Here is a 26,565-nt window from a genome sequence, read left to right on the forward strand (position 1 = left end):
GTAATTTTTTGTGAGCTCATTAATAAGATTCACCGCTTGTGATTGGTTTCCCTTCAGCGTTATTCCAAGGGCATTGCCAAAAAATATTGTGTCAAATGTGTGGTAGTTTGATATTCATTTTCACCGCAAATAATTTTCATACTTAGCTATGCGTATTTCTGTTATAAATAGTTGGTGAATGTGTTGGAATTTAATACATATTGTGGAATATTTAATGGAGTCAGAAATCAGAGTTTAGCTAAGTGTTTGACGAATTGCCCCGAGGGCTTATTAAATTGTGCGGTTTTTCAACAGAGAGAAGGGATCGTCTTATTTAAAGAAAAAGGTGCCATAGCCTAGCCATGTTGCGCAATGAGAGAGGGGTTGAACCCTAGGTTGTGTTCATAGGATAGAGAGGCTGAGTATTGGGGCTGATTTTTTTGCTAGATGAGAGGCTAAACCCTAGGTCGAGATCTGTTGAACAAAAGGGGTCGTACTCTACTGAAGAGAGGTCGTACCATTGCATAAGAGAGAGGGCTGATTTCTATGGATGTTCCTAGCTATACATTCTCTGGATTTCTTGTTGTAATTACTTCCTAAGTACTTTCTCTGAAGCCTAATAAAATCCCTCTTTGTTGGTTTTTCCCCACACTAGGGTTTTCTAGGGTAAAAGTTGTGTAAAAAGTTTATGTACTTTCTTGTCCTTCACTTGAATGTCCTAAAGATTCTTGCTTGAGAGAGATCGATATGTTGCCTTGTGGAGGAGGTCCAACTGTCTTTATATAGTGATTTGTTGGGTTGAATGGGTGTGTCTTCTGCTTGGGTCGATTTGACATAAAGGGAGGCCGAATTGACTAACTTTGGAGCCAAAAATTCAATTTTTTTCTCTTTTAAAATTCCATGAGGACATGACTCAAAAATATTTTTTTTCTTTTGACTCTAGCATGAAGAACATGTTCTACAACCATCAATATAAATACAACAAGGGCCAAAATATACATTATGAAGACCAGCCATAGTTACAAATTTCAACAATGGGGTCCAATGAGTGTTGCACGAAGCAAGAATGTTTCTTGGAAGCAAAGCTTTGGAATTGTCGTTTTCCAAGAATCTTTAGAAGCGTCTATTATATATATACATACATACATATACATACAAGCGTCAATATAATTTTGCATTTATATTAAAAAAATCCAGAATACCAAATTAGTTGCAGAAGATACGAAAGCATGCATATTATGCACATAAAGCAAGATAGATATGTCATCCATAGTACTTCAATGATTAATTATTTGAGCATAAACCATCTAGATTCTAGCAATTGTAAACAAACATCAAATTTTTAAGCATGTCACAAATAGTAGAAGGTTTCAAGTATCAAATTTTTATGCATTCAATATAAAATAGACTCCCAGTAATTGCCCTTCACATAGAGCTCCCCTTAAGAGATCCTACCTCATCACCTAGCACAATTAACCCTAGAATATCAATCACAGGTGACTATTTATCTACCGGAATTCCTCCCATCGGTGGAAGTCCATAAATAGCAGGGGACACTGGCTAAGGTGACAGTGGGCCATTGTCCCATTGTTATCACCTTGTCTAGCTCTTTGACCCATAGGTTTTACCTCCTTAGGGCCTGCTAGATTGTGTGGTAACAAGGCTCTTGTAATAACCATTTGTATATTTAAGGGATACCCCTTTGGCCTCTTGAGAGTCAGTCAAAGACGAACTAGAGTTTGTATTGATGTGACAGTGATATAATTACTATCCATTGCCCCATGGTTGCATCCATGGATTGGGATTTTCCATTTGGATGCTAGTTTAGATGGAAACACAAAAGGTCAAAAGGGTTATTCAAATAAAATCATTAGCCCAAATGAAAGTGACAATTACATTAATGGTGAATTGGGAAATCAATTACAAATTCCAAAGCCCAACATAGTCAAAAAGCAACATTTTGATGAAAAACAATATGAAATAGGGAATCTACAATAGTCAATGGGCAGTTATGTTTGCAAATCCTAATTTGATGTAACATCTATGGCCAAAAACATGTCAAATTACTTTGATACCTATAGGATTCAGAACATATCTCACCTCCTAATGCATTCCCCAATGTATCTTGGATCCAAATCACCTTTTGAAGGATAAATAGGACAAGGCTCCTCTTTTCCACATACTTCTGACCTTGTAAGATCTGCCTCCTCTTTCAGCACATCAATGTTATATTCCCGAATTTCAAAATGATCAGCTTCTTCTAAAGCCTTGACCTGACTGCCAAAATGTTAATTAATTAGTATGAACAAACAATAAATTTCTTCATAATACAAAATCTTATTCACCTCCAACAATTTCTTTTTAAACCAGCAGCAGAAGATACAATTTATTAAAGCGATCCCATTGGAGGACCAAGTATTGATGGTTTCTCTCATGGATAACTATGACCTCCATCTTAATGTTATCCATGAAAAAGAATAATTAACCTTTACGCTGGAATCCCATTGACCTACTTATTGTGGTCATCTATTGGACAAGACTTATCTTATCTTATCCACAATCCAGTTATAAAGTAAGTTACTTGAGCTATGTATCCACAATTATAACTGCAACAAGAGGAGGCCCCATCGTACTATAGGATGTCATAGAGAAACGGAACAATCTAAACAGCCACATTTCAAACAAAAGAAAACACCACATCTTAAACAAAAAATAGGAATATAGTATATGGGAAAACAAGACGACATGAAGAAATCTTAATAGAACATAAAATAATAAAAATGAGGTGATTCACCATAATTTGCAAGGACACTAGGATACAAGGTCTAATCAGAAAGAAAATTATTTATAGAAATATAGAAAACACTAAGTAAAAAAATGAACTACAGGAATCTGAATGAACGAAAGATGATATAGTGTTAACTTTGCTAAAAGTGTTCAGCTCAATAAAAAAAACTGCAGCTTAAATTTTTCATTTTTGTATTTTCTACGCTTTTCTATAAATTTCAAGAAAATTCAAGTACTTTCCATCCTTTTAGCCAGATATGGGTAGCCAACCATCCTACTAAGATTGTTAAATGCTTTATATATATATATATATTAGGTGATGCTTTGTTAATGTTTCGTTATACTTATATACCAATGTTATCAGAACCGAACTGGAAATCGGTCCAAAACCAAATTGACACCAGAAAAAAAATGGACCAAAAAACTGATCAACCAAAAAATACATAAAATATTCAAATTTTAAAGAAAAGCATATATATTCATGTGCATCCATATGAATCCAAACCATTTATACACAAATATGCAAAATTTCTCCTTTATATAGGAAGAGTGCATATAACCAAAATACAACTTAGTGCAATACATCTCTGAACCAAAACTACATCAAAAGAGGCCCTAGATAGCCAAGTGTCAAAAAAAAAAAAAATCATTCTCCAAATACCTACATATCATCAAAATCATTGTCTATATTGGGATCCTCATCATCAATATCACCCTCTAAGCATTTAAATAAGATAGAAAAATCTTAACATGTCAAATCAAGGTATTGTTTGAGTGATGGGTACATTTTTACGGGATTCATGATAGAAAGAAAGAAAGAAAGAAATTATTTTAACGTCCACGAGGCTAAAGATAGCCTATGGGACAGATTGCTTGTTCATCTGCTTGATGTATTCAGCCCTTTTTTTGTGAAGCTTCACAATAAATGCTCCCATCTTCTCGACAAACCCCTCGTTAAATAGATTATCCCAAGAGCTAGCTGCCAGCGTATCTGCATAACTTTCCCTGTTGTCTTTGAAGGCCTCACATTCTAAAATGAAATGTTTTTCTGTTTCCACTTTTCCGGAAGAACAAAAAATGCATACCCTTTCCTCCCATAGAGGAGTTCAACAATCAACAAGGTACATAGAGGGTTTGGTGCTCTTGATTAAATGCTAGTTCCATACCCTTGTACACAACAGAATCCAATGGAAACATTGCAATCCCCCCAACCTGAAATCCTAAAAATCGTTAAGTCTGCTAGATTTTGAGTGGGATCTAAAATTCTACTTTCTTCATATGAAATCCAATGAGGTCGGAACCACTCTCAAACATCCTGAAACAATTAATGTAAGTTAAAAATTTAAGTAAAAGCACATTCACCTTATGAATTTAGCATTGCTATTAATTACCCAGCATTAGCAAGGCCTTAGGGTTGAATATTAGGTTGCTCCAGTCATAAATTATTGTTTAAAAAAATTACGTTTGGAGGGGCCTTGGTTGCATTGTACAAAACAACCCGCTTTTGTACAGAACTGGCGAATCTTGTGAAAAAAAGATTGATTCATTACTGAACCAACCTTTTCTAGTTGAATGCCACCAGACAGATTGGTTTAGGCACCAAAATTGTCGGACCGACAAGTTGCACCCATTCTGGTATGATTCTGATAACAACTGACATATACACCTATATATATATATATATATAACAAAACATTGACAGAGCATCACCTACCATCATATATGTTGATTTGGGGTAGCATTAGATGTGCTCTAGCTACGAAATTTGGTGGAGAGGTTGGGGCAAATGAGATCTCCATTAACCAAAAAGGGCTTGGGCAGATTCTAAACAAATCAGGAGATATTAAAATAATTAATATTTTTAATGGAGTCCCTAAGTCTAAACTTAGGAAAAATAAAATATTAATGTGCATTAATATGAATATATGTTAGAATGGTCCAAAAGACATGAGAAAATAAAATATTAATGTGTATTAATATGAATCTGTGTTAGAATGGTCCGAAAGACATGGATCAAGCCAGATCTAATCTTAGCCATTGATTAGAGACTTAATCTCGGCCGTTGAGATGTCAACAGGAAAAGTATAAGAGGAGGCTTAAGGGTCACTTGGAGGGTACCCGTACACTAGATGATCAGTCATTCTATTCTCTAGAGTGGGGTTTGATAAGAGAGATAGAATCAGTGATCAAAAGAGCAGCTAAGGGGCATTGAGTAGAAACAGAGAAGGCAGAGATTGTGGCGAGAGAGCAGCACAGTAGCCAAGGAGGGTGACACGGAGAAAGCAAGGGCTCACGCAAGGCCACGCAGAGGCAGCTAAGTGCTGCGCAAAGCACCAGAGGAGCCAGCGCAGTTGACACAGAGGCTCCCAGGGCTGACGCAAGGCCAGCGTGAGACAGAGAGGGGCTGACGCAGTCCAGATTGGGCAAACGCTAGGGTTGCAGAGCAGTTTTGTGCTGAGGAGTTGCCAGGAGGATTTTCCGGGGTTTCAGCCAGGAGATTTCTCTCAAACTATGAGGTATAGCTGCTAAGGAAATTCTCTGTTGGGTAGGCCAGTTTCGGCACCCAGATTGTACTCTGATATTGCTTAATAAGAAAACCCACGGATAGCTGCACCGGTTTTCCCGCATTGGGTTTTTCCAGGACACTGGTCCAAAAATAATGGTGTCATGTGGTGTGTTTGTTCTTGTTTTCTTTAGTTGTTGATCTGTAATATGTTGAGCATGCACTGGCGTTTATTTTCAGTGTTTACTTTGTAAATAACTTGTTAAAGAAAAATAGCAAGTAGGTAGGAATAAATTACAAAAAGTGCATGAAGGGTTTCTAAACTAAGTAAATTTAGAAACTTCAATAATATATATATATATGATTGACAAAGCATCACCTATAGATGATGAACCACCCAACCTTGTGAACATGCCAAATCCATTGCCCCACAATCATAACCACAGCAAAAGATTTATAAAGCATCACCTACAAAAGATGAACCCCACCTATAAATGTGCCAAATCCTCTATCTTACCATCAGAATTACAACACAAGATTGATAGTGTCACATGCAAATGACGAAGCACCCCACTCTACAAAAATGCCATATTCTCAATCGTACCACCATGAGTGCATATTAGGTTAAGCAATTTGGCATGTTTGCAAGGTGGGGTGGTTCATCATCTAAAAGTGTCACTGTCAATATTTTGTTGTGATACATTTTTTCCATAGAAACCCTTGCAGGATCCCCCACCCACTTCCTCAAAATATGGAGGGAGACTCAACCACCAACCACGATTCAGCTAAGGTGACCGAAATTCACAAGTTGGGGTAGCCGTGTTAGATGAGGAGCTTTGACGGATAGCCTTGAGTGGGTACACAAAACAATGGGCTACCTATGTAATAGATGATTTCACTAAGAAGGAATTATGGGAGAATTCATTGTCTATTGGACAGCACAAGGAGTTGGGATGTGGAGAGCCTTGCACTTGTTAGTCAACCAAGGAACAGCAAGGCAAAGGCCAAATAGAACCCAAGTGGACGAGCTACTTTGCAAGCTGACAAGAAGAGAGACATGAGCAAAGTGAAATGCTTTGCATGTTACAAGTTTGGCCACTTTGCAGGTCGACGTCCAAATGAGAAGGGGGGCAAGTGAAAGGCACCTATGGCAACATCTGTACAAACAGATGAGTTGGCCACCAAGTTTGAGAAAGAGTTCTCATTGGTTTCTTGGCTTTCTGGCACCATTACACAGGTGTGGTTTGTGGACCGTGAAGCATCTTGTCACATGACAACATCTTGAGATCTCTTCACCAATATGGAAACTAGGGCCAAACTCCATGTGGGTCATCTTATTTATGGCAGCTGATATTTTTCATGGATCGCTCTCATCGAGAGGTGTAGGATTGATCTAAAGATCATCCTATTCCAATAAGTATTCATGGAGTTATGAATTTATTTCTATTATAAAACAATTCGTCAAGGTCCGCCAGCAACCAAATAACCCCCACATGTGCTCAACGTTTTAGTATAAAAGGAGGTGACTTGATAGTCATTTCGACACACACTTCACTCTTGATTCTCTCCACTTGTTCTAGGTTTTAGTGGCAAGAGAAATCTAGATGATGAAGCCCTAGACGCAAAAGGAAAGGAGACTAAGGGAGCTGCCCTAAAGATGATGCCCTAGCAAGGAAAACACAGTCCTAAGAAGGATTCCATAGCCGCAATCCTAAGAAGGATGCCCTAGCCAATGCCCTAGCCGCAATCCTAAGAAGGATGCCCTAGCCGCAGTCCTAAGGAGGATGCCCTAGCCGCAGTCATAAAGGATATCTAGTCGCAGTCTGCCCTAATCCAAGAAGACACAGTCATGTTATGAAGGAGATAGCCCTAAGTTGGAGGCAAGGGAACTCTGTTAGCCACAGCAAAGGAGAGCTGAACAGTATGGTTATAGAGGTCTGTTTCATGATCATTTGGAGGTTCGAGTTTGTTGTAAGGGAGGCCAAGATTACTCCCTAAAGGGTCGAGACAAGGAAAGGTTGTTACAGCCTGTGTGGAGGAGTTCTTAGGTGTCTAACTCATGTTGATGGGCTGTGTAGGTTGCTGTGAGTAAGCCGCAAGCCCTGCGAGTAGTTTAGAGGGCAACGTAAGGTGTTTTGAATGGGCTGTAGGTGGGAGCGGAGGTCTGTGGTAGGCCGCAGGGCTAGCCACTCCAAAACAAGCCAGCGTGGAAGTGTTAGGGGTTGACATATGCCCAGAACAACAACATGTGGAGGCAGCGATCTACCTTGACTAGCCCACAATTTATTGAGGTTGTTCAAGGTATGTTTTGGGCATGATTGTTGGGTTGTTGTAGGTTACAGTGGGACAGTAGCAACGGCACGGTGCAATGTGTGAAAATTCTATCACTGCAGCAACTGATTTACTTTTCCTACTTATTCCTTAATAAGTTATTTATGAAATTACTTCAATAAACATTAAAATAAATATTGTTGCAGATATCACACCGTAATATAGAAACAAACATATGCACAAGGATCAACACATTGACATAGATGTTTTGGACAACAGTCCCCAGAAAAACCCGATGTAGGAAAATCAGTGCAGCAAGGGAGGATTTTATTATTCAACAATTTTCCAGTACAACAGGGTGCCAAACTGGCTAACCCACAAAGAGAAAAATTCTCCAGCACTTCTCCCAATCCCAGCGTCAGCCCTGGGCCTCTCTGTGTCACCCATACAAACCCAGCTAGTGACTACGCAGTCTCCTACTGCCTCTGTGTCTGCCTGGAATGCCCTACGTTTGCCTCTCCTGCCTCGGCACTGATTTCCAGTGGTTGATCCCGTCTCTCTGTTCCGTACTTGCTGCCTCATGACTGCTCACCAGACCACTAGTTCAATTTCTCAGCTAACCCCGCTCCAGAAATTGAACTGACTGGTCTCCCTCAGTGTGTTCTCCAAGTGACCCTCAAGCCTCCTCTTATACTTTTCTCATTGACAGATCAACGGCCGAGATTAAGTCCCTAATCAATGGCTAAGATTAGATCTGGCTCGGTCCATGACTTTTGGACCCTTCTAACACAATTTTATATTAATTCACATTAATATTTTATTTTCCCTAAGTTTAGACTTAGGATCTTCATTAAACATATTAATTATTTTAATATCTCCCAAACTGTTTAGAATCTTCCCAAACCATTTCTGGGTATTGGAGATCTCATGTGCTTTAGCCTCTCCACCAATTTTCATGGCTAGAGCACATTCGGTGCTACCTCAAATCAACACTCCCTCTTAGTGAGGAATGTGCTCTAGTAGTACTCCTCACTGAGTATCACCCTGATCATCTGGCATCGGTCCCTGTGCTGATGCTAAGCCTCCTTGCCCAACATCCTCTGCACTGTTGTATCCTATACTGCTGCCCATGGCTCTGGTACTACCACTGCTGCATCTGTATGACAACTCCCTCTGCATCCATGTTGTTGTTAGTCCTTTCTCCCAACACTGCATCTGCACTGCAACTCCCTCTGCATCTGTGCTGCTATCACTCCCATTTCTACTTCTGAAACGGGTTCTTTACCATCCCCATCTTTTCCCTAAAGTAGTCAAACTTTGTCCTTCCAAGGGCCTTGGTGAGGATGCCCGCTACCCGTTCTCCTGTAGGAGTGTAGCTCCACTGTACAGCGCCTTGTTGGACACAGTCTCTGACAAATGTTGAGTTGGGATAGCATCGGATGTGCTCTAGCCACGAAATTTGGTGGAGAGGTTGGAGCACATGAGATCTCCAATACCCAGAAAGGGTTTGGGAAGATCCTAAACAGTTCAGGAGATATTAAAATAACTAATATTTTTAATGGAGTCCCTAAGTTTAAACTTAGGGAAATTAAAAATATTAATGTGGATTAATATGAAACTATGTTAGAATGGTCCAAAATACATGGATCAAGCTAGATCTAATCTTAGCTGTTGATTAGGGACTTAATCTTGGTCGTTATATGTCAATGAGAAAAGTATAAGAAGAGGCTTGAGGGTCACTTGGAGAGTACACTAGAGTGATCAGTCATTCTATTCTCTAGAGTGGGGTTTGCTAAGAGAGATAGAATCAGTGATCGGAGTTACAACTGAGGGGCATTGAGTACAGAGAAAAAGAGAGGCACAGATAGTGTCAGGAGAGCAGCGCAGTTGCTAGAGAGAGCAACACAGTAGCAGCCAGAGCTCACGCAGGGCCACGCACAGGCAGCCGGGAGTTGCACAGAGCCTCAGAGAGGCCAGCATGCTGACGCATAGGGCCAAAAGGTTGATGCAAGGACTCCTAAGGCTGACGCAGACCCATTCAGGGTGACGCAGGGCCAGTGTTGGGCAGAGAGAGGCTAACACAGTCCAGAAAGGCAGACGCTGGGGTTTCTAGGGCAGATTGGTGTTGAGGAGTTGTCAGAAGGTTTATCCGGGTTTCAGCTGGGACATTTGTCTCAAACTGAGAGGTATTACTGCCAAGGAAACTGTTGGGTTAGCCGGATTTGGCACCCAGATTGTACTCTGATATTGCTTAATAAGAAAACCCTCAGATAGCTGCACCGATTTTCCCACATTGGGTTTTTCCCGGGACATTGGTCCAAAAATAACAGTGTCATTTGGTGTCATTGTTGCTGTTTCCTTCAGTTGTTGATTTGTAATATATTGAGCACGCATTAGTGTTTATTTTCAGTATTTACATCGTAAATAACTTGTTAAATAACTGAACAAGTAGGTAGAAATAAATCAGATAAAGTGCATGGAGGGTTTCTAACTAGTAGACTTAGAAACTTCAACAACAAAGTGACATCAGATATCAATATGCTTCGACCTATCATGAAAAACTGGATTCTCAAAGAGCTTGATGCAACTCTGACTATCACACATGATCTTGGTTGCCTCCATATTCCTTCTGAATAGGTTCACAAGTAGTTTTCTAAGCCATATGGCATCACACGAAGCTGTGCTTGTTGCCATATATTCTGCCTCAGATGAGCTCAGAGCCACAAACTTCTGTTTCCTACTACACCAGGGGGTCATTCTTGATCCAATGTTGAAACAGTACCCAGAGGTACTTTTCTGATCCATTGAACTTCCTGCCCAATCTACATCAGTAAATCCACTCAAACTGATATCCTTACCTTTGGCGTACAAGAGCCCATAATCGACTATTCCCTATAAATACCTGAGAACGTGTTTGGTTGTTGCCCAGTGTGCGCTCTTTGGTTCCACCATGAACTGACTGAGGGTGTTGACAGCATAGCAAATGTCTGGCCTGGTATTAACCAGATACATCAGGGACCCTATGAGCTACCTGTATAGGGTGGGATCGACATCCTTGTCTTTTGATGCATCAATCTTCTTCCAGTTGGTGATCGTTGGCGTAGCCATGGGTCTACAGTCCTCCATCTCGAATCTTTTCAAGATTTCTGTAGCATACCTCCCTTGCCCAAGGAAGATTTCTCCCTTCTGCTGCCAGATTTCCAACCCTAGGAAGTAATGCATTTGTCCCAAATCCTTCATATTGAATTTTGTGGCTAGATTCTTCTTGCAGTCCCCAATGAGTTTGGATGATCCTGTCAGAAAGAGATCATCCACATACAATACTAAGATTAGCGGCTCGTTCTCTACAACCAGATAGTAGAGATTTGGATCCGCGTCACTCTTGACAAATCCCATCTTCTGCAAGTAGCCATCTATTTGACCATACCATGCTCTCGGTCCCTGTTTCAGCCCATACAAGGCTTTCTTCAATCTACATACATGAGACTTCTTCTCATGAGTCTCAAAGCCCTCTGGTTGTTCAATGTATACCTCTTCTTCTATTACCCCATTCAAAAATGTCGTTTTGACATCCATCTGATGAATCTCCCATCCCATCTGAGCTGCAAGAGATATCACGGTCCTAATAGATGTATACCTGGCTACCGGGGCGAAGGTCTCCTCATAATCAATTCCTTCCTTTTGAGCATACCCCTTAGCCACAAACCTGGCCTTGTATTTCTCAACACTGTCATCTGCAGCGTATTTGATCTTGTAGATCCATCTTGAACCTACCACTAATCTGTCTTGAGGCCTTGGTACCACCTCCCAGACATCGTTCACCATTATGGAGTTGTACTCCTCTACCATTGCATCTAGCCAAACCTGACGTTGAGCTGCCTCCTTGAAACTGGCAGGCTCTCCATCCTGAGCTACTAATGCCTGATATCTATCTGGTTGTTTTCGCTCCCTCTTATTGTTTCTTGGCACACTGATGAAGTCCTATGCATCTCGCAGAATCTAACAAAGTTCCCTGCTAGTTCTTCCTCTAACAGCAAGTGCTTCTTCCTCCTCATCTTGAGAATCTCCCTGACCTGAGGAAGAATTCTCTACTCTTGTTGGTTCAAGAGTGTTGGACACCTAATCCTAAAGGGTTAGTGTGGAAGCCGAAAAGACTAAGCAGTCCAAGAGACCTTGGGATCTGAATCCCAAGAGTCACGTATTGTACTATAAATGTGTATCTTATGTTAATAAAAAAATGTACTCACTGATTTATCTTCCTATCTTTTGTGCTGTCCATGTCTGTTTAACATGGTATCAGAGCCATGATGTGTGGCCTGTTATGTGCATGTCAGTCCTGGCCCTCTGCCATATTCTTTTCCAGCGCTCCTGACATGCTGCCGCTGCCTTATAACGCCTCTGTCCTGCGCTACTCTGCCTCTGCCTGGGATATGCTAGTAATTGAATATCGCTGCTCTGTCCTACCCTGCGCTGTTCTGCCTCTGACAACTCTCTGCGCATCCGTTTTTTGGTATAATCTGCCAACCGCATCATTCTGAATGTGCAGTGCATTAAAACTGTTTACCAGACAGCGCTGACCACGGTATTACCCAGTCCATTTCGAGGGTTCTACTTTCAGAAACGGTGCCATCTCTGCTACCTTTGCATTATTTATCTATGTCCAGAATTCATTGCCTGCTTCTCAGCTCCATAAACTTCAACCATCCCTTGTCCAAGTTCATGCATTCTTTCTGAATCGACAGGCATTTTTTTTCTCTTTCTCGCGTTCTGCCCCATGAAGTCAAGTTTTCTCGACGCTGCGTATTCTGGTTTTCAGAGTTTGTAAGTCACAGGTTCGAGTCACGGCAGGGGTTCTTTTAGGGATTTTCCCTTCTTAAGTCGCCCGATTGTGTTTTGGCAGCGGTTCTTTTGTGAATTTTCCTTTATCGGTCGTGAGTTCGAGTCTTCGCGGAGGTTCTTTCGTGAACATTTTCCATTCTTAGAAAGAAAGCCCTCATTCTGAACTATATCCGCTGCAAACTTTTTTCTTAGTCCAAGCGAGGAGGATCCCCGAAATCTGTGGCACTTGATCAAACTTCCCGGCCGTCAAGTCTCTCAAGGGACAACGTTTAAACCGTTCGCATCTGTCCAGGCACTAGCAACAATAAATCCGAAATCTGAGAAGTATTCCAAAGTGGGAGAACATAGTCTATGTAGGGTCGGGAATCACTCTGTGGATCAGACGTTCTGAGTGGAATGCGAAGTCAAGAAAAGAGATAGCCGAGGTAATGTACAGTTTTCTATGCAGGTCGAAGCGTCTTCTGTGCAAGATTGGGGTATATGCGAGAGTGACTCTGTGACTCAAATCTTCTGAAGCTCGGGCACTGCCACAGGAAGTCCAAATTCTCTCAACAGAACCGAGGTCAGTCCAGAAGTGACTCTGGCCCTTGCGAAGGATCCTCGGTTTGAAAGATTGCCTTGCACACATGGAGGCACTTATGCAGATGACTGCATTGTAGAACGTGTTACGCAGCATAAATACTATATTGTAGCTACATGTGATCGGAATTTAAAGCGTCGAATTAGGAAGATTCCTGGTGTACCTATTATGTACATTACCCAACACAAGTACTCTATTGAACGTTTGCGAGAAGCAACCATTGGAGGCGCGCCACGATTTTAGAGTTGATTCTATGGACATCATTCCGACTCCCAGCAATATATTCCAGCAGTTGAGAATAGAACTCTCGAAGTTTATTGACAGATCTAAGAAGAGAAGAATCCAGTAGCCCTTTCATCCAGTCTGGAGGTCTTTTCAACCTTGAAAAAGGACTGTTCCGCAGGCTTTTTGCCTTAACTGCTTGAGTAGGACTAGCTCGCTGGTGTGGCTTAACCTATTATTCTTCAAATCAGCATACTTCACTGCTCCATATCCAATTGCTTCAGCGGCATTATCGAGTTCTTCCGCTGTCCACCCATCTTCCACCAGCACGCACTATCAGTCCCAGCTTCATCGGAGTCTCTGGCTATTCGACATGGAACAATTCTTGCTCTATCGTCGGTTTTAGACATGGTGCTTCCCATGTATGTGCTTCATCAGCATTCCCCACAGTTATTGATTGCCTAAAAGAAGAGCTTTAGGAGGCCTCAAGTCTGTTGCAAAGGTGAATGCTCTCACTGTTATTTCATACCTCCCTACCTTGGGATCGGCGATTGCAGAATATCTGAGGGATGCAAGCACACCTGTACGACTTGCTGCAGAACGTTGTGCTCTGCATGTTTTCCAGCTAACAAAAGGCATGGAAAATGTCCAAGCTGCGCAAAAGTATATCAGTGGTCTTGATGCTAGACGCATCGCAAAGCAGCCAGAACTAAGTGATTCAAGTGAAGATGATATCGTTGGCGCTTGATGTAAATACAAACTTTGTTTCCAATATTTTGTTTGTAATTTATTATTTTTGGGAATAGTGGCAACAGTTCATGTGTGAGGGAAATAATAGCGGCTTTTAAGTGTTAAGCATCATTCATATTATAAAGTGCAACACTTATCTGCAACACTTATCTACAGCCACTGTTCTTCCTAACATTTGCTGGTATATTCTACTTCAGATCTCTGTTATTATTAAAGTTGATATATCAGAGGTATATGTAATCCATTCCTGTAGTTGAAGTTCAAATTTCAAAGAAGGAAGAAGTCATTTAGTTGTGCATTCATACTGGTATACCTGAGCATTTTAAGGGTGAAACATATCTATTGTATCTGTGTTGGAAGGACTTTGAGCCTCTCATTCTTGCTGAGTGTTCATTTCTTTGTTGAGACAATGGCTAGATTTGATGATGTATTAGAGTTACTGAATACACTAATACACTCCACTATTGATGGGAAGGTAAATGTTAGCAAAGACACTCTTTGTGACATTCAGACCTGCCTGCATGATGCACAGGAAAAGATCGATTTTTTGCAGCTTGAATCACAGCTACAGCAAGAAGAGCTACATCAAAATAGACACCATTCTGAACCTGTTTTTGTTCAAAACATTGAGACAACCACCCATCAGCAGCATGTTAATAATGGTACAAATAAAGCAGCAGTTGTACATGCAGATGCAGAAACTCAATCTGCACTTCCCAAGCCCATCATCAGACCTTGGGAACAGCTTGTCCACAACAAGCACAAAACTGGTCTTGGATATGACAAGGACTTGTCCTTTCATATTCCAGACTATGCCAAGCCCATTCAGTTTCAGAGTGCTGGATTCATTCATGACAGTTCACTTGCTCTTCATGACAGTTCACTTGCTCCTCATGATAGTTCACCTCCAACTGTTCCAGATTCTGCCCCTCTTCCACAGCAACAACAACAACAACAGATTGAGAAATGCCAACACTGTGATCGAGTTGGCCATCTAAAAGATCACTATTTTGATCTTCATCCATGTGAGCACTGTCATAAAACCAGCCATTCTTCACACAGATGCTTCAAAAACAAAGGTCCTGCAAGAACAAAGATTCATCTTGGATGGATCGCTTCTTGGCAATGGGCATCAACAGCCAAGAAGATATTCCAAACACATGTCAGAACTTGTTCCAGAGTATTGAACAGTCTTGCAGTTGATTTTTCTCCATCTTCTCACCTTGTACCTGACAGGGGGGGAAATGATGGTCATCTACAAGCTTCAAAGTCACATCAAGCGAGCCTGAGCCACAACCTGCCACACCAGTTTCAGAGTTGTAGCCAGAGACAAAGATGCCCGTGAACAGATTGAGAACACTTCCTCTAGCAGAAGACTCCAGCTTCTTGCCAGTTTTGGAAGAGTTCCAGGAATTGCATTAAGCATTCCAGAGTTGTTGGTCATCCTTAAACCATCACAGATTAAGAACACTTCCTCTAGCAGAAGACTCCAGTTTCTTGCCAGTTTTGGAAGAGTTCCGGGAACTGCACTAAGCGTTCCAGTGTTGGTGGTCATCCTTAAACCACCGCCCTTTTTACCAACATTTCATAGAGCACATTCAGCCTAGTGCTGCCATGCATTTTTTGCACATTTTGTATTACAGCTCTCTTCTTGGACTCATACATAACCCTTCGGATTAAGGGGGGGAATGTTGGACACCTAATCCTAAAGGGTTAGTGTGGAAGCCGAAAAGACTAAGCAGTCCAAGAGACCTTGGGATCTGAATCCCAAGAGTCACGTATTGTACTATAAATGTGTATCTTATGTTAATAAAAAAATGTACTCACTGATTTATCTTCCTATCTTTTGTGCTGTCCATGTCTGTTTAACAAAGAGGCTTAACCAGTGGCTCCTCTTTCAACTGCTCCTCGAAAGGCATCTCATGAGATCTTCTGAAAGCCTTGTCCTCCATGAACTTTACATCTCGTTGAACTACTACCTTCCTGCTCCCTGGAAGATAGATTCTATATGCCTTAGCGTTCTCGCTATATCCCACCAGATATCCCTTTTCCACAGTTTGATCCAGCTTCTTCCTCTTTTCTTTGGGTATGTGGCAATATGCTAAACTCCCAAATATCCTGAAATCACTGACTTCAAGTGTCTTCCCTGTGAAAACTTTCTCTGGAGTAATCTTGCCCAATGCCCGATGAGGAGTCCTGTTCTGAACATAGACTATTGTGTTGCATGCTTCCGCCCACAGGAATTTTGGCATATCCTGATCATACATCATGGCCCTAGCTGCTTCTACAATAGTCCTGTTCTTTCTTTCTGCTACTACATTCTACTTTGGATTGTAGGGAGTTGTCCACTTTCTTCTGATGCCCTCCTTAGCGCAAAAATCAATGAATTCCTTATCTGCATACTCTCCACCATTATTTGAGCGCAAAACTTTAATTTTCTTCCCAATCAAAAAATAAATCCAATTTTTCCTTGAGTGGTCATCAATGAAGGTAGGGAAATACTCTGCACCACTGAGAGCTTTGACGAACATAGGTCCCCAGATACGAGTGTATCAATCCTAGTACACTCTTGGCCCTGTGTTTGCTCCTAGGAAATGTTTCCTTGGCATACTTTCCTAGAGCGCATCCCCTGCATACATCATCTCATTCTGTACTGAGATCTGAAACTCTTGTTACAGTGCTCCTGAGAATTCTCAGAGCTCCATGGTGCAAGTGACCCATTATTTTGTGCCATAGTTTGTTTAAGTCCTTGTCTCCATGACTGCCTATTAGTGCCATTGGTGATTCTAGTTGTAATCTATACAACCTATTACTTTTGATCCCGATCTGCACTTTCTTTTTCCAGCTCGGGTGTTTGACGTATACCTTCTCCTTGATGAAGTAGACGTCATAGCCCTTGCCTTGAAGTTGTGACACAGAAAGTAAGTTCATCCCCAACCCTGGTACATGCAGCACATTTGTAGCACGAAACCGTTCTCCCGATTATGTTTGAAAAACTATGGTACCCTTCCCTACTAGAGTACACTTTGCCTTGTTCCCCATGGTGATCTAAAAGTTCATCTTCTCTTCTCGATATTCTGAGAAACATTCTCTAATTCCCGTCATATGCCACAAGGCTCCACTGTCTATATACCACACTTTCGATGATGCAGAACTAGTCATACACGCCACTTCTTCTTCCAGCCTGGAAGCCAACATAGAGAAATCGAAGTCTCTTTCTCTTGTGCAATCTTCTAAAAACCTGTGTGAGTCCCCTGACGTGGATGCCTCTGCATCATGGTCTCGACCCATAACTAATTTTCCCTTCCTATCTCTGATTACTTGCTCTGATACCATGTGAAAATTCTATAACTGCAGCAATTGATTTACTTTTCCTACTTATTCCTCAATAAGTTATTTATGAAATTACTTCAATAAACATTAAAATAAATACTGCTCACACCGTAATATATAAACAAACATATGCACAAGGATCAACACATTGACACATCTTTTGGACAACAATCCCCGGAAAAACCCAATGTGGGAAAATCGGTGCAACAAGGGAGGATTTTATTATTCAGCAATTTTGCTAGTACAACAGGGTGCCAAACTGGCTTACCCACAGAGAGAAAAATTCTCCAGCACTTCTCCCAGTCCCAGCGTCAACTCGGCTGACCTCTGCGTGGCTCTCAGACACTCTGCATCAGCCCCTGCTTGACTGCATCAGCCCTGGGCCTCTCTGCATCACCCACGCAGGCCCAGCTAGTGACTACGCAGTCTCCTATTGCCTCTGCGTCTGCCTCTCCTGCGTTAGCGCTAATTTCCAGTGGTTGATACCGTCTCTCAGTTCCATACTTGTTGCCTCCTGACTGCTCACCAGACCACTAGTTCAATTTCTCAGCTAACCCGCTCCAGAAATCGAACTGACTGGTCTCCCTCAATGTGTTCTCCAAGTGACCCTCAAGCCTCTTCTTATACTTTTCTCGTTGACAAATCAACGGCCGAGATTAAGTCCCTAACCAACGGCTAAGATTAGATCTGGCTTGTTCCATGACTTTTGGACCCTTCTAACACAGTTTTATATTAATTCACATTAATATTTTATTTTCCATAAGTTTAGACTTAGGATCTTCATTAAAAACATTGATTATTTTAATATCTCCCAAACTGTTTAGAATCTGCCCAAACCATTTCTAGGTATTGGAGATCTCATGTGCTTTAGCCTCTCCACCAATTTTCGTGGCTAGAGCACATCCGATGCTACCTCAAATCAACACAATGGGACAGCAGCAATGACATGGTGCAGCAATGGCACAATGAAACAGCAGCAACAGCAAGGTGCAGCAAGCACATGGTGGCAAGCATAGTGCTGCAAGCACATTGGGACAGCAGTATGGTAAGCAAGGTGCAGCAAGCACATGGTGGCAAGCATGGTGCAACAAGCACATGGGACAGTATGGCAAGCATGGTGCTGCAAGCACATGGGACCGCAGTATGGCAACAGCATGCCACATGGGACAGCAGTGTGGCAACATGGTGCAGCAATGGCACATGGGACAGCAATGGTACATGATGCAGTACAGTGATGGGTACAGTTATGATTGGTGAAGCATGATGAGGTGCAGCATAGTGATGATGAGTGCATCATGGTGCAACACAGTAAGGTGCAACATGATGATGAGGATCAGCACAATGATAGGTGCAGCATGGTGATGGAGTCACCTGGAAGAATCAATTGAAGCACCATGTCTTCCACTGAGTTCAGCTACTTCATGTGTCATCTACTTAGAGATGATCTATGTTCTTACTTAAATAAGTCAAAGTGTTGACTTCTCTTGTATATGTACTATCTCTCTCTCTCTGTTCAACTATTGAAGAACATATAAGAAGAATTGATCAAGGGTTTCCCCACATTGGGGTTTGTCCCTGGCTAGCGCCACATCTTGTGTCCTCTTCTCTTGGCTTGTCTTCTGCGATTTATGTTTATGTTCTATCTGCAATTTACTATTATGTTGTGTTAAAATTGGCAACTAGGGCCAAACTCCATGTGGGTCATCTTATTTATGGCCGCTGATATTTTTCCTTGATTCCACTAGTCAAGAGGTGTAGGATTGATCTAACGATCATCCGATTCCAACAAGTATTTATGGAGATATGAATTTATTTGTATTTACTTGACAAATTGACAAAGTCGGCCAGCAGCTAAATGTGTGGCACGCATTCCCAACATATCATATAAATACAAGTAAGGTTGAGTCCTTATTCACTCATCTCATCTCTCATACATTCTTCTCTCCTTCACTGATTGGGTTTACACACAAGGAAGACAAGCTCACATGTGGGAAGAAGGAGGACATAGTAGGGCAAGGAAGGAGGACGCAGGAGGACGCAGAAGCTGCAGCAAGATGTTTTGACCAGCGTTGACTTTCAAGAGTGCGTTTTTGGTGTGGCAGCCTCTCCTAGGCAAGCCGCAATCTTTGGCATGCAAACCGAGGCAATATGACCTCTGGTTTGACTAGCGTTGACTGCCCTAGTTTGGGGAAATAGATTGACTTCAGTTGACTGTGTTTTTGGGGTTGTTTATGGGCTACTTCTTCTTGTTGTTGGAGGACTAGATGATCGGGAAATTGACCAAACATATTGAAGGTCAATTTCATCTTGTTTGACCAGATTTGACTTTGTTGGTTAGGATTTGTTGCTGCTGTCATAAAATTACAGATTTATGAATTTGTACTATTTCTCTCTGTTGAACTATTGAAGATTAATGAAGAATTGATCAAAGGGTTTCCCTGCATTGGGGTTTGTCCCTGGCTAGCTGCCACATCTGGTGTCTCTTGTCTTGGCTTGTTTTCTCTCGATCTATTAATGTTCTATCTACACTTTATGTTTATGTGATTGCTAAACAATGTCTAATAAGAAGAATTGAAGTAAACTGCTCTAAGCATAGAACATACCATAAATTAACATGGTATCAGAGCTGAGGTGAAGACAAAGCCCAAGCAAGAGCAAGAGCATGAACAATCACCGAAGGCTATTGAAGCAATCCTAAAGACTTCATGGGGTCCTCATCACACTTCCCCGCCAAAGACAAGCTCCGTGAGAAGTCCGACTATCACGGATGGAAGATGTCTCTCGATCTAACATTAGAAGAGCAGGAAGTGTTGGACCATGTGAGAGGCAGAATCATTGAGCCTCCATCAAATGCATCTGCTGCTGCAAGGAACAGGTGGACCAAGGGAGAAGTCAAAGCAAAGAAGATCATCTGGGACTCTATCGACAAGCGCCTGGTAACCTATGTTTCCAAGCTGACCACCTCCAAGGAAATCTACGATAGACTAGTAAGTTTATTTAAAATTAATGATGCAAATCAAGTTTTGTTCCTTAAGAATAAGCTGAAGGAAATTAAGAAGGGAAAAGATGAGAGTATGCAAGCATGCTTCTTAAAGATCACCAAGATCAAGAATGATTTCCTATCAATTGGGGAAGTCATCCCTGACAGGGAAGTGGCCATCACAACTCTCGGAGGGCTCCCATCTGAATGGTATATATTCAAAACCACTCTTCTCAACAATAATGTAATTCCTGTATTTGAGGAATTGATGGCGAGATGCATTCAAGAAGAGACAAGGATGGATGAGCAGGAAATGCCTGCACTTAGAGGCAATCCCTCTGCTTTCTCCTCTCATGCTAAAAGGAGAAACAATTCCGGGTCTAAATCTAAAGGAAAGGCCGAACCGAAGGGTGGAAGAAAAGGAATATGTTACATTTGCAACAAAATGGGCCACTATGCAAGGGAGTGCCCTAATAGAAATGACACACATCATGACGACGATCAAAATCACTCCCGAGGCAATAAAGGAATGGCAGGTTCAATGGCAAAGGGAAGAGGAATGTTGGAAATCAAGGAAGTGGTCAACCCTCCAAGAAGGCAAGAAACTCCAGGTATGAATCTAACGTTGTTAACAATAAGCAAGATGAATATTATCTACTAGCGACCCTCTCTACTACTGCTCCCCCAGACTCGCTGGGAAATTGGCTTATTGATAGTGGTGCCTCAAGGCACTTCACTGGTTACAATGAAGCTCTCTCTAATCTGATAGAGAAGGAGACCAAACTGGAAATTGTTCTTGGGGACAACTCCAAATATCCCGTGAAAGGCGTAGGGAATGTCACTCTTCAATTGAATCAGGGTAATACAATTCATTTGCAAGAAGTCTTATATGTACCTGATCTCAAAAAGAACCTGGTGTCCATTTCAGCAATGGAAGACAAAGGCTACAAGGTGGCCTTCATCGATGGCAAGGTACGTGTATGGAAAAAGAATTTTAAAGATTCTTTCACTCTTGGCTTTCAATTTCATTCATTATACCAGTTCGGAGGAAGTCCGATGGGTGTCATGTCTTGTGACACATCTCTTCAATGCGAACTATGGCATCGGAGGTTTGCTCACCTTCATTATAAAGCTCTACCAGATGTGAGACAAATGGTGACAGGGATGTTCGAGTTCATGGTAGAGCAAGAAGGTGTATGTCCAAGATGTGCCGAAGGAAAGCTCAAAAGGGGACCATTCCCCTCAAGCCATAGTGAGACCTCTGATATATTGCAGTTGATTCACTCAGATATATCTGGTATGATGCCTGTGAACTCCTTGGGAGGATATTTATATTACCTCAATTTTACATATGATTATTCTTGCAAGACTTGGATATACTTCTTGAAAAAGAAGGATGAAGTGTTCTCATGGTTTCGTCACTTCAAAGCCTTGATCGAAAATCGAGCCGAAAAGAAGATCAACATCTTAAGGACTGATAATGGGACTGAGTATGAATCCAATGAGTTCAGTGACTTTTGCAAAGAGGTTGGCATTAAGAGGAAAACTACAACACCATATAACCCTGAGCAGAATAGTGTAGCGGAAAGGAAGAATCGTACAATTGTGGAAGTTGTCCGTGCTATGTTCCATGATCAAAGGATTCTGAAGCTTCTATGGGCCGAAGCTGTGAATACCGCTGTATATGTTCAAAACTGATGCCCTCATCAAGCATTGGGATCCAAGACTCTCGAAGAAATGTTCACTGGTAAGAAACTTGATGTATCTCATTTTAGAATTTTTGGAAGTCCTATATATTTTCATGTGCCGAAAGAAAAAAGGAATAAATTGGGTACATCTGGAAAGAAAGGAATCTTCGTGGGCTATAGCGAAAATACTAAGGTCTATAGAATCTATGTGGCTGATCAAAGGGAAGTCAAGATTAGCCATGATGTCACCTTTAACGAAGATATGTCTCTTAGCAAAATTAACAATCTTCTTATACTGGAAAAATCTGGAGAAGCTGGCACCAGGAAATCAGAGGAAAAGGAAGATGAGACGATGCCCAATGTGGAAGAACCTATGGGTTCTATTGATCCCCCTCCGCAATAGCCTTCCTCTTCTAAGAAGAGGCCTTCATGGCTTAAGGGGACACTTGATGATGCCGAAGGACATTACACCCAGAGGGACTTTCCGGGAAAGTAAGAAGCCGGCCAGGTATCACGGATACTTGACCATCATAAGCACGATCATCCAAAATGAGCCTTCATCATTTGCAGAAGCTGCCAAGCATCAAGTATGGAAGGATGCTATGAATGAGAAATATGAGTCCATCATGAAAAATGATGTCTGTGATGTGGTCCCCAGACCCCAGGACAAAGCAGTTGTCACTTCGAAATGGCTTTACAAGATAAAGCATGGAGCTGATGGAAGTGTTGAACAGTATAAGGCTCGTTTTGTCGCACGTGGCTTCTCTCAGAAGGAAGGCATAGACTATGACAAGATATTTGCACCTGTTGCCCGATACACCACCATCTGCTCAATCATAGCCCTTGTTGCTTCGCAAGGATGGAACCTACATCAGATGGATGTCAAGACCGCATTCTTGCATGGTTCAATCAAAGAGGAAGTCTATGTGGAACAACCCGAAGGATTTGAGATTCATGATCGGGAATCTCACGTGTGCAGGTTGAAGAAAGCCCTCTACGAGCTGAAGCAAGCAGCGCGAGCATGGTATGAGAGGATCGATAGCTACTTGATGAAGCTGGGATTCACTGGGAGTGAAGCCAGCGCTAACCTTTACTTTAAGGTTGAAGATGACAAACCTCTCATACTAGTGTTGTACGTTGACGACCTCTTTCTGACAGGTGCAGACCCTCTCATTCACAAATGTAAGAGGGAGTTGGCTTCTGAGTTTGAGATGAAGGACCTAGGACTGATGCACTATTTCCTACGACTGGAAGTCTGGCAGAAGCCAAGGGAGATTTTCCTATCTCAAGGAAAATATGTGGTGAAGATATTAGAGAGATTTGGTATGGTGGACTACAAGCCCGTGACTACCCTGATGGAGCTTGACTTCAAGAAGTTAAGCAGTAGTGTTGTCGGACCTGTTTTACAAAATGCTACCAAGTATTGTAAATTCATCTAAGCATTGATGTTCTTGGTGAACTCCTGTCTGGATATATGTTTTGCAATCAACATGTTGAGTCAACATATGGTTGAGCCTCACCACACACATTGGATTGGTGCCAAGAATATGTTTGAGATACCTTCGTGGCACAATCACTCATGAGTTGAGATACACTGCCGGAGATGTGAGACTACATGGATATACCGATGCTGATTGGGCAGGTAGTGTGGTGGACCGAAAGAGCACTTTCGGGTGTTGTTTCTCTTTGGGATCTGCCTCGATATCCTGGATGAGTAGGAAGCAGAAGTCGGTGGCTTTGAGCACCACTAAGGCAGAGTACATTGCTACGAGTATGGCCTCTTGTGAGACAGTCTGGTTGCGGAATCTCTTCAGTGAGATGTTTGGATTTACATTGGATCCTACCGTGATCCTGTGTGACAACCAGAGCGGGATTCATTTACCAGAGAATCCTGTATTTCATGATCGCTCGAAGCATATCGAGGTACCACTATATCCGGGATATGGTGCAGCAGGGAGCAATAAGGCTGCAACATATCGGTACAGATGAGCAGGTCGCCGACATTTTAACGAAGCCCCTGGGAAAGGTCAAATTCTTGACTTTCCGAGAACGACTTGGTGTCGTTGAGAGACCCTCTTATGAGGGTCTTGTTATGAGGGTCTTGTATGATGCCTACATTGAGCTCTAGGAGCTCCGGGGGGGCTTGGGGTACTTCTTGGAGCGACATGCAACCACAGGGCGACTCACCCTCCCCTAGTGGTGCGCTATGTACAAGGTGAAAGGTTCAACCTTCCCCTATGATACCCCATGGCAACTTTGTGACAGGATGATTAGTTCTCCTGTTGAGGCATCCTACCCATGCAGTTTGGGACTCATGGGAAGTACCTCTCATCTGATTAATGAGTAGGGAAATGGAGTTAGGGACCATTAGTAGTACTATCGATGGACGCATCGTTGTCTCTACCATACTCCCTATGCTAGGATGACCTCCATTGATCTGGGATCAATGATACTGATCTGGGATCAATGAGAATGGTATGACACACTCTCTGAGACTGACTTCGGGTCAGTGGAGGATGGTATGATACATCCTCAATCATTTCTTCTTCTTCATAGTTTAGCAGAGTAGAGTCGAGCAGTGCAGGGCAGTGCATTTGATGGCAGAGATAGTACTGATGGCCAAACGGATTAGCAGATGGAGTTCTCCCTAGTTGAGAGGGAGTGTTAAAATTGGCAACTAGGGCCAAACTCCATGTGGGTCATCTTATTTATGGCAGCTGATATTTTTCCTTGATTCCTCTCGTCGAGAGGTGTAGGATTGATCTAACGATCATCCGATTCCGACAAGTATTTATGGAGATATGAATTTATTTGTATTTACTTGACAAATTGTCAAGGTCGGCCAGCAGCTAAATGTGTGGCACACATGCCCAGCATATCATATAAATACAAGTGAGGTTGAGTCATTATTCACTCATCTCATCTCTCATACATTCTTCTCTCCTTAGCTGATTGGGTTTACACACAAGGAAGAGAAGCTCACACGTGGGAAGAAGGAGGACGCAATAGGGAAAGGAAGGAGGACACAGGAGGACGCAGAAGCTGCAGCAAGACGTTTTGACCAAGCGTTGACTTTTCAGGAGTGCGGTTTTGGTGTGGCAGCCTCTCCTAGGCAGGCTACAATTTTTGGCATGCGAACCGAGGCAATATGACCTCTGGTTGACCAGCGTTGACTACCCTAGTTTGGGGCAACAGATTGACTTCAGTTGACTGCAGTTTGATTGTGTTTTTGGGGTTGTTTATGGGCTGCTTCTTCTTGTTGTTGGAGGACTAGATGATCGGGAAATTGACCAAACATATTGAAGGTCAATTTCATCTTGTTTGACCATATTTGACTTTGTTGGTTAAAGTTTGTTGCTGTTGTCATAAAATTATAGATTTATGAATTCATACTATTTCTCTCTGCTGAACTATTGAAGATTAAAGAAGAATTGATCAAAGGGTTTCCCGCATTGGGGTTTGTCCCTGGCTAGCCGCCACATCTGGTGTCTCTTGTCTTGGCTTGTTTTCTATCGATCTATTAATGTTCTATTTGCACTTTACTTTATGTTTATGTGATTGCTAAACAGTGGCTAATAAGAAGAATTGAAGTAAACGGCTCTAAGCACAGAACATACCATAAATTAACATGGTGTGATTGCTAATCTAAAAAAGATATTGAGCTAACTGTGAAAATTGAAATATATTTCTCTAAGCATAGAACATACCTAAAAATTAACATGGTATCAGAGCGAGGTTAAGACAAAGCCCAAGCAAGAGTGAAAGAGCAATCGCCGAAGATAGTTGGTAAAGGACAATAGGATCAGTGGATTCCTCATCCCTCTTCTAATTCACCAAGGGTGAAGTCGAAGCAGAGAACATTATCAGAATGGCATAGCGGAAGCTTCTGATGGCCTTCATATCACTTCAATGGGAAGTCCGGATCTAAGCGTGGAAGGAAAGGCAAATGCCTTGTTTGTAAGAAGTTCGGCCATTATGCGAAGGGGTGTCTAAATGGTAGGGACACATCACTTGATGATGATAATAATCATTCTCGGGACATCTTCAATGATCAGAGGAATAACAGGGGATGCGGGTCATCAAGGAAACAGCCGACTCTTCAAAGAAAGAAAGGAACTCCAGGTATGAAGAATCAAATGTTATTTCTGACAAGATAAAGCAGCATTATCTTATATTGGCCCTCTCCTCCAAACTCTTTGGGAATCTGGCTTATTGATTGTAGTGCTTCAAGGCACTTCATCGAATAGATGGGTGCACTCTCTAATTTGGTAGAGATGGAAACAATCGTGGGATTATACTTGGAGTCAATGCCACATATCTCGGAAAGGGTGTACGGAATGTTACCCCTCAATTGAATGAGGGTAACTCGATTCATTTACAAGAATCTATTTTATGTACCTAGTAGCAAGAACCTGGTGTCCATTTCAGCATTGGAAATCAAGGGTTTCAAGGTGGCATTCATCGATGGAAAGGTACGTGTTTGAACATAGAATTTTCAAAGATGCTTTTACTCATGGGTTCAGGGTTGGCAACTTGTATCAAGTTGCAGGAAGTCCATTGGGGACCATGTCAGTTAACACATCTCATCTATAGCACCGGAGGTCTACTTATTATGGGACCCTACTCGATGTGA

General features: G+C 41.9%; 1 protein-coding gene across 4 annotated transcripts in view; it reads right to left on the reverse strand.

Moving 5' to 3' along the window:
* The window catches only part of LOC149233725 (ATP-dependent DNA helicase homolog RECG1, chloroplastic/mitochondrial-like), a 513,467-nt gene that overhangs the window by 358,076 nt on the left and 128,826 nt on the right, over nt 1–26,565 (reverse strand). For all 4 annotated transcript variants that reach the window (XM_089379840.1, XM_089379841.1, XM_089379839.1 and 1 more), the window contains one exon: nt 2,080–2,252. In XM_089379840.1, coding sequence (XP_089235966.1) covers nt 2,080–2,252 — 173 coding nt within the window. The remainder of the gene's footprint in view (nt 1–2,079; nt 2,253–26,565) is intronic.

The sequence above is a fragment of the Pinus tabuliformis genome, chromosome J (genome assembly GCF_031772625.1).
Source record: "Pinus tabuliformis cultivar Carrire ecotype Pingquan chromosome J, CPIR1, whole genome shotgun sequence".
NCBI classification, from domain to species: domain Eukaryota; kingdom Viridiplantae; phylum Streptophyta; class Pinopsida; order Pinales; family Pinaceae; genus Pinus; species Pinus tabuliformis.